General features: G+C 39.1%; 1 protein-coding gene across 1 annotated transcript in view; it reads left to right on the top strand.

Moving 5' to 3' along the window:
- LOC140714439 (uncharacterized) overlaps nt 1-12,764 on the top strand; it is a 77,671-nt gene extending 64,907 nt beyond the window's left edge. The window contains exons 18-20 of the mRNA XM_073025737.1: nt 1,385-1,490; nt 5,999-6,097; nt 12,297-12,764. Coding sequence (XP_072881838.1) covers nt 1,385-1,490; nt 5,999-6,097; nt 12,297-12,548 — 457 coding nt within the window. The 3' untranslated portion in view covers nt 12,549-12,764. The remainder of the gene's footprint in view (nt 1-1,384; nt 1,491-5,998; nt 6,098-12,296) is intronic.
- Nucleotides 12,765-13,446: the final 682 nt, after the last annotated feature.

Genomic DNA, 13,446 nt, shown 5'->3' with positions numbered 1-13,446 from the left:
AAGGATATTTAGAGTTGGGAAATAAATGGTTCCCTTTCAGGAGATGTTTACATCTCAGTGGTGAATAGAACCAAAAAAATAGTGATCAAACCAAGATTCACTAGATTGACTCTTGGGATGAAGAAGGGTTGAACAGGTTGGGCCTTGACATTTAAGAGAAGAATAAGAGGTGATCTTATTGAAATACAAAAATTTCTGATTAACATCAACTGGGAGGAGGCTGTGAGAGTGTGTTTTTTTGGAAAATCTAGAATTGGATATCATTCTTGCTCCCATTTAAGATAGAGATGAGCAGAAATATCAGAGGATTGTGAATTCTCTAACACAGAACTTCAGGGGCTAAAATATTAAGCACATTCAAAAAAAAAGATTTTTACTCAATAGGTTAGACAGGGTTAAGGGGAACAGGCAGGAGAGTGGAGCTTGAAGCAAAATCAAACCATCCATGATCTTACTGAAAGATAGAGCAGCTTCAAAGGGTCTTATAGCTTAAATCTGTTTCTATTTCATACACACCTTCTTGACGAATATTGGAGAAGAATATACCCATACCCACCTTAAGTTTTCTTCCAGACAGGATCAAGGGACAAAATAACCCGATCTCCATTGCTCAGCAGAAATACTGGATCTAATGAAAGAAAAGCACAAATAAGAACGCAAGGGAATCAAAATGAACACATCAAAAAAAAAATGAAGAAAGCATCTTGACCCCGAGCAGTATTCCCTGAGTTAGAACACAGTCGAGAGCTATTAAATGCTACAATCAAAATTAGAAAACTAAAATACCCATCAATGTGTCATAAATGTATTAAACATTAAAGGGTGGAATTTAATTAACTGAATTAACTCATTTCCTCATAGACATGAAGAAACTCCCTGGACTACCCACAGCCTGGAGCTTGCTCTTAGAGCAGATTCCTAAAGCAACCTCTTTTGCTATATTTTATTCCTTATGGGTGCCCAGCAGCAAACATCAGACAGTAAAATATGGATATGTGAAGGTTGTGGTAATTTGGGCAAATGTTCACAAATCAAATGGTTTTCATGTAATTTCTATACAAAATCTAAGTCATTTTCCCACATTGGAAACTATGACCTTTATATGAGGTGATGTTTGCAATAGTCTGAATGAACTATAGCTGAAATATTATTATATATAACAGGATATTTTAATTGTTATTTAAACAGTTGTAATTATATTTTTACCTTTGTAATTTTCCCCATTAAAAATTATCACAAACATCATTCTGAATTACAATGCAGATTAGGAAGAATTAAAATGAAGGAAACCATTTCAGGTGTTCTTCCAGCATTAAATGGAGATGTATATGCTAAAGAAATTTTGGTTTTAAATTCACACTGTATGCATTTATTTGTTTTCTAGGTATGAATCCTGCAAGCAACCAGACTTTGTTGACTATAAGGTGTTCATCAATGAAATCGAATCTATTTTCACAGTTGATCATCTTGAGAAGTTTCCTCAAGCTGAGGTAACAAACTTGATTCACTTAAGATTTAAATTATAAGTAAAATCAGTTGATCTGCAGCTGGAGACTTTGAAACACACGCATTCTTGTCCAAAGTGTACTATAAATAGCAGAAAAAATGTCACTGCAGAATAACTTATTGAAGTTAGTCACTCCATGTTGAGTTATTTTCAGAAAGCCTCAGAGCTGGACACAGTTTATTTGTGCATGAGATTCTGTCCAGATCTGTTCATTTGTGTGTGGTGTGTGTGTGTGTGTGTGTGTGTGTGTCTGTTTGTGTTTTGAGTGAGAGTTATGTATGACTCTGAACCTGACAGTTTAATTTAGGAAAAACAGCTGCTGGGTATTAACAACACACAGAAAGAAACTATTTCCTCCAAGTGCCACATTAACCCATTTGGTCCCCATATAGTAGACATATTCCCATTGTCCTATCCATCCATTCCAGCAGTGTAAAATTAACTTGTTTTCTCTCTGTCAGATCTGATGAAGGGTTCTCAACCTTTAGCATTAACTCTATTTCCTCTTCAGAGATGCTGCTTGACCTACTAAGTTTGTTCCCATTTTAATCTGTGACCCTGGAAGTCATTTGTTTACAATTGAATTAATTGCTGATGCATGAAGACGTTCCTAGTTTTTGATGCATGCTGCAAGCATTGCCTGCCAGCTGCCCCCATCAGGAAACCACCAGCATGTTGCCTTTTATTGTTAAAGAGTCATAAATACCCATTTTTACGCCACTAGCCACCAAAGCTTTCTGCATGATCACAAATCCAGAAATTGGTCCTTTGGATCAATGTGAGATGGCTGGCCAGTGAATAAGGCATTGACACTGCTGCAGCACTGCAGTGATAGGAGTGAGGGAAGTGTAGCGCAGTGAGAACAAAGCGCTGTATTACCTGATGCACCAAAATGTCTGCAACAACAAATAGAAATGTGGGAATTTTAACTCCTGGAGAAACCACTGTGGTGTAGGCCTCCGTTAGTCTTGATTGACCATGGATTTGTGCCTTGGAAAGTTTCCAGGGCAGGGTTTTTTTAATGGAAGACTGGCAGTTGCCCAAACTGCAAGTCTCCCCTCTCCACGCCATCAATGTTGTCCAAGGGAAGGGCATTAGGACAGCTTGGCACTGGTGTTATCACAGAGCAATGTGTTGTTAAGTGCCTTGCTCAAGGACACACACGCAGCCTCAGCCAAGGCTCAAACTAGTGACCTTCAGATCACTAGACAAACACCTTTACTACTTGGCCATGCGCCAACACAAACCACTGTGGTATAGATTTACTGGATAGTGTAGTGCTTCACCCATGTTAAACCATAACCCTCAGCAACATGCCACTACCCACTGCATCCAGTAAACAGACTGGACACTTACTTCTAGTTAGCTGGTTGCCTGTGGCCTATTGCACTGAGGCAAGTAATGGACACGAGTTTTCAGGAAGGGTCAGTGTGAGGATAGGGTAGTCTGGAGTAACAAGCTGGACCCTGCCTTCCTGACTACAGGATAGCCTCAAGAAGTAAAAATTGTGACTCCTCGTCTCCAACCAGTTGATAAGCTCGCTAAAGTATGAGGCATATATATTCCTTTGGTTTGTGAATAGAGGCAAAGGCTTAGAAATCTGCTTCAGTTGTCTTAACAATGGAGGAGTGAGCCTCAAAAGTTTGTCTGTGGTCTTTCAGGACCTGATGTGTGTGTGCATAGTTCATTGTGATTCCACCATTCCTGCCCTTCAGCCCATTAGCAAACCACTGGGGCAGGGTTGGGCATATGCCCAAGAAGCCACATGCAAAAATCTTGTTAGCACACAGCATTCAGTGTCATCCTCAATTCTTTAAACCCCATCCATGATAAAAAAAAAGTTATTTTTTACTCCCAAATGAAGCAGCAAATGATTTTTTAAACCCAAGAGCAGTGAGATGTTTTCACAGGAAACATCTCACAACAGCTTGGCACCATCTGGGCAGTTACAAGAACACAAGATGTTGGATGATATGTTTTGAAATCCTGGTGTACACATCATTTGGATAGTACTGTATCAGTTAAAATATAGACAGGATTTGGATAGGATTGCCACAAGGGGACCCAAGTGCAGGACACAGGCACTGAAGTACTAGGGGCAGGACAGGGACAACTAAAGGATAGAACAAGATGGGGAGACCATGGTATGCATGAGGGACATGGCATTCAAGGTGGTCCTGGGGTTCAGAGATAGTTCAGGCAAGGCAGGATCTTGCCTAGGCTAGAGGATGGGTCTATGGGACAAGGAATGTTGGGAGGATAGCCCCCTGGGCAGGCCACTTAACTCCTGGGTAGGGCCCAGCCTCCCAGGCAGGAACACAGGGCACCTGGGCAGGTTGTAGAACACAACCTATCAGAAACAAGGGGTGGGAAAGGGCAGAGTCCCCTACCAGGCAACAGCAGTCCAGCCTGTTTACCCAACAAAGGCAAGGGATAGGAAGGGAGCTTGGTCCAGGGTGACTCCAAGACTGACTCACTGAACTAGTTGATTAATAGTGGATACTCCAACCTGGGGCAAACAGAACAAAACCAGGCAAACAGCACAAGCAGGGCAAACATGATGAACAGATCAAAATAGGACAAACAGGATAGATCAGTGAGCAGAACAACCCCAACTAGACTCACTCCCAGAGCCCCTTATATACACCTGCCAGCCGATAGGCATCAGGTGCTCCTCCTTGAGTCCAAACAAGCCACGATGATCTACAGGTGTGACTAATTGGGCTCAAGGGTGAAAGGAGGAATGGCTACAAGACCCGGAGTCCGGAGTCCGCGGACCGGATCAAGACCCTGAATGCAGGCTCCAGACCAGACCATAACAAGGATAGTACGGTTAAAATACCAAATACTATTTAGAATTGATATTATTTTTCAAATGACTTTATAAAATATTAATATTAATAACTTTTGAACAAGGTTTCTAAAATTCATTTAATTCTCTCTGTCTCTGTTATACTTTTTTAATAGTAAAACTATGAATATGACATACATAACAGGATATAAGTAACATCCTTTTGCCTTTAAAAATGTCCAAAAATATTGTTACTTACTCATTAATCAATGATAATCTCTGCTCAAAATTACCATGGCATGCTAGAGACTTTTTTATATTGTTGCCAATTTGGGCACATGCTGTCAAAAAGGTTTGCCATCCCTGCACTGGTAAATAGTTATAAGGGCTATTGCTAGCTGAATTCAACAAGTGCTAACTGAAGTCACAACTTTGCTTTTAAAATGAAGGTGTCCATGGTTTACAGCCGCTGCTGGAAGACATTGTGCACTGTATTACTGTTCAGTGAAGCAATGACAAGCATGCAGCGGTAGACCATCCTAGTTAAAAGAGTGGAGAGAAAGGGATGCTCTTTCTGCTCAAGTCCTTCAGATCAGTAGCAATAGGAAGGATGGTGTGGGCATCGGCCAGCATAACTAGAATCAGTGCTTGAAATTAGTTAATGATCATGCATGTATGGCCATGGTCAGTGTGGTCATTAAGACATTCCTTCTCCCAACAGCTACAACTCTGTGATATGTGTGGTTGGTGCATACACTTGGTTTTGTTTTAAGTGAGCAATGGAGAGTAACACCACTCTCTACATGCATCAGGAATATATACAGAACCAGGGAAATCAATTTGGTATGTAATGTGAGAGTATTTCTATTTTGCTAATCAGGATAAAAATTGTGCAAATTAGGATCTGTTATACCAACCTAAATGCTGCTATCCCATTGATTGACATGGGGTGTAAAATAGATTCAACTGGGACTCTAGGAATTTCTGGTTGGACGTACAGGCGTCACAATCCTGGACCCTGCACTTCAGGAATTCATGGCCTTAGAAAGAACACAATGATTGTTAACAAGGATGTAACCAGTTAGTTCTGAGCAGAGAGTAGAAAAGTTACCCCTTGGAACAGAGAAGCTTAAAAGGCTACTGAACAGATATTTTCAAGTTTTAAGAAGCCGGAGGAAGGTCACTCTCTCAGGTGATGATAGTTTTCATTTTTAAATAATTGACGAAGGATCTTAGACAGAATTAAAGGAATAATGTTTCTGCTGAAAAGTTTATTGGGTGCTGGAACATATTGCACAAAAAGTTATAGATTATTTAGAAAGGGAATTAACATAAAGAATTTACATGGATTTGGATAACATGTTGGAAGATGGACACTAGATACATGGTACATTTTTTTAAAAGAGCCGCTAGAAGCATAATGATCTGAATGTCTCCTTCTGCCCTTGAGATTTGATGATTCTCTGTTCTCTGTGTTCCTATGCCATGGGAAAAATAAGTGTGTTACAGGGAGTTGCCTTCATTACCTTTTTCAAATACTGTACTTCCTTATTCTTAATTTATCTTCTTACGTCAATAAACATTAATCTGAATTTGATATCCCATTTGCCATTGATGAGAAGTACAGTATATGTGCTTGTACAACCAGAGTTTACAGGAAATATGTATTCATTAATGATCATAAACTTGCCATAATATAGGTGACCCAGTACAAGCCACCTCCAGATTGGACTCTCAACACACTGTCTGCAGAAGAAATCTGTGTTTATGAGGAGGCCTTGAACAGACTGGCAGAAAAGGTAAATATGCCATAAGGAATTTAATGATGAATGCAAACAGATGGAAAATTATAATGGTGGTAGTGATACTTATTCGAAATCCCACACCATCAAGGTTACTGACCTTCGGGGCAAGCCTTTAACCTCCTGTGACCTGAACTGCACAGACCACAGTTTGCTCAGTTCTGATGCCCTCAAGGTGAGAGCCAGGAATTCTCTAGGTTGGACCTGGAAGGTTTTGACATTTCCAGAAAAGGTTGAATATAATAATATCACAGTCTTTCCTTGTCAATCAGGTTTGCTAATTGTGATTAATTTAGTGAGGTTATTTGTATGTAGATATCCTCGAAATTGCACTGTAGGTTCATACTATTTTGCTTTTGTTTGAGGTCACTGCAATTTTTATTTTCCATGCTCTTTACAGGGACTGTTTTCTGAGTAAATTGACTTTGTTTACTGTGCAACAGAGTGTTTAATATGAGTCAAACATTCTGCTGCACCTCCAGCTCATTGGCTGGAACATCATTGATCAAAAAATACGAAGTTAAGAACCACCTTAATTCTGTTACCTTTAATACTTTTTACAAACAATAAAACTATTGACCCCAACATTGAAAGCTTGAATGATCCCCAACCTGTAGCTTTTGGGGAAAGAGTTCCAGAGTTCTCCTTCAGTTTGTTGAAGAATTGCTTCCTGAGATACCATGTCTAATTCCAAGCCTACATCCCTTGTTCTGGATTTAGCTATAGATAGGGGTATAGTTTCTTTTTCTCGAACTTAACAACTCATTTAATGATCTTAAGTACTATAGATAGAACATCCCTTAACATTCTATATTCAAAGGAATGCAAACCTTTTCAATGTATGTTGTCCTCATAAATTACCTACTTATCCAAGTATCACTCTGTCAGATTTGCACTACACCCACATAAAGTGCACCATCTGAAATTAGTTTAGCCTCCTGAGGTTGGACTAGGACAGGCAACTGGCTATGTTCGCTCCTTGGAACGATTCAGGAACAGCTTCTTCTCCTCTGCCATCTGATTTCTGAATGGAAATTGAACCCATGAACACTAACTCACTGCCCTCACCCTAACCACCCTGCCCCTCCGCCACTTCCTGAAGTCAATGACCAGGTGTTCTGTTTTGCTGAGGAATACAGCATTACTGAAAACAGTTGTATTCTCCACTGATAACCTGAACAAGAGGTGGAGCAATGGGCGGTGGAAACATTCCACAGCTCCGTACTACAGAACTTCAGCTATATAACCAGTTCAGCTGAATTTTTATGAAGTTATCTTACAGGGAGTGTCAGGTTCACCAAGTCTTGGGCACCAATGGGAAGGTGAATATTAAAGAACGCTTGCACTGTGGCATGGCAACAAATAGCTATTAACTTGCCAGCATGTTACACATATGATGATTAATCAGAATTCTGGAAATTCTTTATAGTTATAAATAACTTCGGTGTTACTTGGCTATTGGTGGAGCAGGACAGTTTCTTTGTATTGTTCTTTCTACATGTGAGGATGTAACATTTCAGAAATGGTTCGTCATTATGTGGAAAAAAATGCGTGGAAATTTCTCGGTAGCACTTAATTCCTAGAATTCCCTAAGTGGACAAGTCTGTTTTTTAGTAAATTCTAACATCTCCCAGATAATCCTTCCTTTCTGATATCTAGTGCAGCCACACTCCATGATAATAGAACTTCTTCTAGGACCTCTAGATTTATCACTGATAGGATCTCTAGATTTATTTATTTCATGTTTCATCAGGGTTCCAGAGGCAGCCAAACATTAGTTATATCCAGAAAGCAGAGAGTATAGTGGTCCCATTAACAAGTATCATACACCTGACCTGCATTTTGTCTTCCATCAAGGCTAAGGTTAGGAATATCTCGTGAAGATCCTATCTGTGAGGATTGGTTCTCCTTGCGTGTTATTCATTGTCAATAAAACTCTTAAGAGTTTTGCTGTTTTGTTTATTTGTTCTTGGTTTGGATTCAATTCTTATTCTTGGGAATAAGTTTTGAGGAAGCAGACAGGCTGCAGAAGGACTTAGATTGGGAGAATGGACAAAAAAGTGGCAGATGGAATTGTGTTGGGAAGTGTATGGTCTTGCACTTTGGTAGCAGAAATGAAAGGGTAGACTATTTATTAAATGAAGAGAAAATACAAAAAATGGAGGTGCAAAGGAACTTGGGAGTCTTTGTGTGGGATTCCCCAAAGGTTAATTTGCAGGTTAAGTCTGTGTTGAGGAAGGCAAATGTGACATTAGCATTCATTTCAAGAGGACTAGAATATAAAAGCAAGGATGTAATGTTGAGACTTTATAAAGCACTGGTGCGGTCTCAGCTGGAATACTGTAAGCAGTTTTGGGCTCCTTATCTAAGAAAGGATGTGTTGACATTAGAGAGGGTTCAAAGGAGGTTCGCAAAAATGATTCTGGGATTGAAAGGCTTGTCATATGAGGAACGTTTGATGGTTCTGGACCTCTACTCACTGAAATTCAGAAGAATGAGGGGTGACCTTAGTGAAAACTATTGAAAGTTGAAAGGCCTCAATGAAGTGGACGTGGAGAGGATGTTTCCAATGGTGTGGGAGTCTAAGACCAGAGGACAGCCTCAGCATAGAGTGATGTCCTTTTAGAATGGACATGAGGAGGAATTTCTTTAGCCAGAGAGTGGTGAATCTGTGGAATTCATTACTGCTAGTAGTTGTGGAGGCCAAGTCATTGGGTATATTTAAGGCAATGATTGATAGATTCTTGATTAGTCAGAGCATGAAGTGATACAGGGAGAAGGCAGGAGATTGGGGTTGAGAAGGAAAGTGGATCAGCCATGGTGAAATGGCGGAGCAGACTCAATGGGTCGAATGGCCTAATTGTACTCCGATATCTCGTGGTATTATAGTCTTATTCCCAAACTCATTCATTTCTCTTCAGACCTTCAGATACATATTCACAGGCTAATCAGGTAAACAAAGTTTGAAGGAATGTCCAGGAAGTCAATTCACCTTTGTCACTTTTTGATATAATTATGATATAATATGATATATTATATGATTATAATATAATATGATTATCATTATCATATCATATACTGATAATGCCAGTTAATAGGACAATGTTACAGGCAGGCAGGGAGCAACATTCTCTAAGGAGTACAAGATAGAGAATGGGACTCCACAGGGGAGTGTGTGTAGCACACTTTTCTTAATATTATGATTAGTGATATTTTCTTAAATGTTAGTTCAGACCGTTCCATTTTGTTATACGCTGATGATGGTACAATGTGGAAGAAAGTCTAATATAAATTATCTCTTTATTAATGAAGTAGAGGAATGGGTCATGGGTGGGGGTTTAAATTTTCTGCAGCAAAGACTCAAGTTATTTGTTTTTCTAAAAGGAGCATTATTCTCACAATTGATCTAAGGTTGTATGATAGATCTCTTAAACAAGAGTCAGTGATAAAGTTTCTAGATATGTGGATGGACACAAGGCAAACATAGAAGGAGCATGTGAATGAAATTCTGGAGAAGTATGAAAAAGCCCTTCAAGTTTTCAAGTACTTAGTTGGGTGTAATTGGGTTGTGAGTGGGAGGTCACTTACACAAATGTATTTTGCTTTATTCATACCTGTCTGATTATGGATGAGTTGTTTCTGGGTCAGCCCCACCAGTGATCTTGAAGCCTCTAGATACAGTTCAAGTACAAGCATGGAATTATGTTATAATGCTTTCAAATCATCCCCAGTTTCAGCATTACTGGTAGGAATGGGTGATTTGCCTTTATATCTATGCAGGTTACAGTTAGCCATGGTTTCTTGGGTTAATGTAAGAGGACAAAAGTTGGTCATCCAATATTGGCAACATTAGTTGAGTATTAGGGACACATCATTGCAGGTTCTTCAGATTTGGGTGGATAGGAAATGAATGGGCACAGAATTTTAGCCTGTATGACATAGTATGTGGTCCCAGTGTGTCTCTTTCTGCCACTCCATGGTTTTTCCCTTTGCCTGTGGTTAATTTAATTCTTCAAAAAAAAAGATCAAGATGAAGATCAGTTGGACAGGTAGTTTGGCAATATATGCAAGGCAGGTATTGTGGTTTCTTGTATATCTATACAAGGTTTAAAAGATCCAGTGATCTTTCTTTCTATTTAAGTTCCAAAGTTTCAGATGGCTATTAAGAAGAGGTTATCAGACAAAGTATCAGTATTCGTGTCTGAGATGGTTGCTATCGTTTTAGCCTTGGATTGAGTTGAAGAAGTACACTCTCATTGTCTACTTCTTAGTTCTGATTCGTCCTTGGCTTTGACATCTATTAAAACAGGTACTTCAAAATTTAGTCCATACATTCTATTAGAGATTGTACAACACCTATTGAGGCTGTAGGTCTACACGTGTGTCCATTTCTTATGGGTCCCTGCCCATGTTGGGGTTGACGGAAATGAGGTGGTAGACATTCTAGCTAAGCAGTCCTTAAAAATTAAGGATGTAAATATAGTGGTGCCTTTCCATAAAAGGGACGAAAGTCATAATTAAAAAGTATATTTAATCATTGCGGCAACAAAGTTGGGGTAAGGAAAAGAAAGGGCAGCATACTATATAAAATTTGAAGGATGGTGGGAGCTCAAATGGGAGATGGGTATAACAGGAAGGAAGAAGTTATACTTGCATATTTATGTATTGGACATATTAGGCTGAATAATTTGTTGTTCCAAACTAATATACCTGGTACAGGCATTTGTACGGAGTGCACTTGTCTGGAAACGGTGCAGTTCTTCTGTAGGTTCTTCCAATTTGTAAGCATTATATTGGTGTTTGGAAATCCTTTGTAAGTTATAAATCTATGTTAAGGATTATGCCTCAAAATTAAATGTGGTTCACTTACTAGAAGTGGAAGTATCTCCTCCTTGGGGGAGGGGTTGGAGTCGTGGGGATCCACTGCTCGAAATAAACTCACTCAGGAAGAGAATAAAAAACAGTGAAGTAAACTAGTCTTTGAAGTGTGCATTGAATAAGCACAACTTCTCTAAAGTGAGAGCATCTGTAGATACTGACACCAGGTGGAGCTTAGTCTTCACTAAAGCTTTGCACTCATGAATGGTTCATCACATTTAAAAACTCTAAACAGAGGTGTGAATTTTACCGGACTGATCGGAGAGAATGAGAGAAGTTAAGGCAGAATTAGAGATGTTCCAAAAATGGAGGAAGATCTGGTGTCCACAGAGTGAAAATCAAGATGCAAGATCAGGCTCAAGAAGCAATCAAGTAGAGTTAGTTGTGATCGTGTTCATGATATTCAGTAATTAATCAGATACAGTAATTCATTGTACTGAGTGATCAGAATTATTAATATGTGCTAAGTTTGATGTTGCCATTTAGAACACATAATACAATATATTTAATATTTTGCATATATAGAGATAATGAATGTTAAGGTAGTCACATCAGAAAGGAATGTGAGATCAGATACAGTTGGAGAAGTGAGTCACTGGAATTACTGATGCCTGGAGTGGACATCCCAGGTGTTAAGCAGGACTTGTATAGAAAGAATTTTATAGTTGAGTAAAGAAAGAGACTGAGTGTTAATGTTTGATTACATTTTTAAGTTTCTGAAAATAATTATTGATTTGGATGAATCAAAGTATATAAATAACTAATATTATTGTTATAATTGCAATATATATTGCATTAAGGTAATGCAATGCCTTCCAAAAGAAAAGCAATATATTGCATTAATTGATGGTTTGCATGCATTTTTTACTTATTGAAAGAGGAAGGATAGTTAACAAGTGTACATTTAATGTAAATATATCTTTAAGAAGAGAGTGTAGCATGTGATAAGACTTTGGGTGCTTCATTGTACTAGTTGATAGTTAATTGATTTCATTAACTGATGTTCCTGGTAACTTCACCTCTGATATTTGTTCTTGTAAGTTGCATCACTAACAAACCACAGTGATTTTATTGCAAGAGTGACCCAGTTAAGAAACCATTGGGTCAGAACATTTTATTGTATTTATTTCATTCTGTTTTAAATACTGGTGGAGATAGGGAAAGAGGTATTTGACCTAGAGGGTGGTATCAGGAAGGACATCTTGTACTGACTTTCCTCACAATAAATCAGACACAGCTGCAAGTACTTTCACCAGAGACAGCATGTTTTCACCTTTTGCAATAGTGCAGAATTTAAAACAATGTTTCTCGTTGGCAGGTGAGGAAGAAGCAGGTCCAGCTCTTCCCTCTTTTTGAAGACTATGATCGTCAGAACATTGGCAGTGTGACACAGTCGCAGTTCCACCGTGTACTGAATGAGCTGACTCTGGATGATGTACTGAGCTTCAGGGATATCTGTGTCCTAATGCAAAGGTTCCGGGTGAAGGTTGGCACCGGTGACAATGTCAACTACGTTGCATTCTGTGACGCTGTGTACGACGCAGCCAACATGGACAAGAGGATACCCTAGCTCTGAGCTTGGTGGAATACTGTCACACTACCTCTCCTCTTTCTTTTCTATCCCCACACTGTGACTCTCATTCAAAAGAAATGATTCAATATTGAAAACAAAGGAGGAAAATCACAGTTTTTTAAAGTAACTTTGTTAGTTCCCAGCCAACAAAGGACATAAAGATGTTTTGCATTTTGTACTTCTCTGATTACTTACATAAAATTTAGCAATTCAGTTCTAGGTGTGTTGTCAGTATGTGATTTTTCTAATACTGTTCTACTGAACTAAAATTTTATATTCTTTGCAATACATAGAGGTGTTAAACTAAAGCCCAGTGTACACTGATTTGACCACTGCTAATTTGCTTGGAATTTTGACCAATATTCATCCCTCAGCCAACAGTGTGGCAAGAGCAGGCTGTCTCATCATTTTCCATTAACGTTCTTGTTGTTTGTCCTCTGGCTGCCATAGTTATTATAGAAGTAATAACATAATTGTGGGATGACACAGTAGCATAATAGTTTGCACAATGCTTTTGAGTACCAGTGACCAAGGTTCAATTCCCACTGTTGCCTGTAAGGAGTTTGTACGTTCTCCACATGCCACGTGGGTTTCCACCAGGTGTTCTCAATCCAAAGCCGCGCTGTCTGGTAGGTTAATTGGTCATTGTAAATCGTCCGGTGATTAGGCCAGGATTAACTCGGAGGATTGCTGGGTGGTGTGGCTCAAAGGGCCAGAAGGGCCTATTCCCAGTTGTATCTCAATAAATAATTAAATAAATTTGGGAAGGATTTGGGAACATCTTCAGGTGCTTTATTTGTGTTTAAGGGAGGACCTCAAAGGGTTCTTGTAATAATTGGTGGCTAAAGCAGTGATCTCTGCTTTAATCTCACAAACCCACACATAGCAGCTGAAT

The sequence above is a fragment of the Hemitrygon akajei genome, chromosome 21 (assembly GCF_048418815.1).
Source record: "Hemitrygon akajei chromosome 21, sHemAka1.3, whole genome shotgun sequence".
Taxonomy (NCBI): domain Eukaryota; kingdom Metazoa; phylum Chordata; class Chondrichthyes; order Myliobatiformes; family Dasyatidae; genus Hemitrygon; species Hemitrygon akajei.
This window is presented reverse-complemented; position numbering and strand designations above follow the sequence as displayed.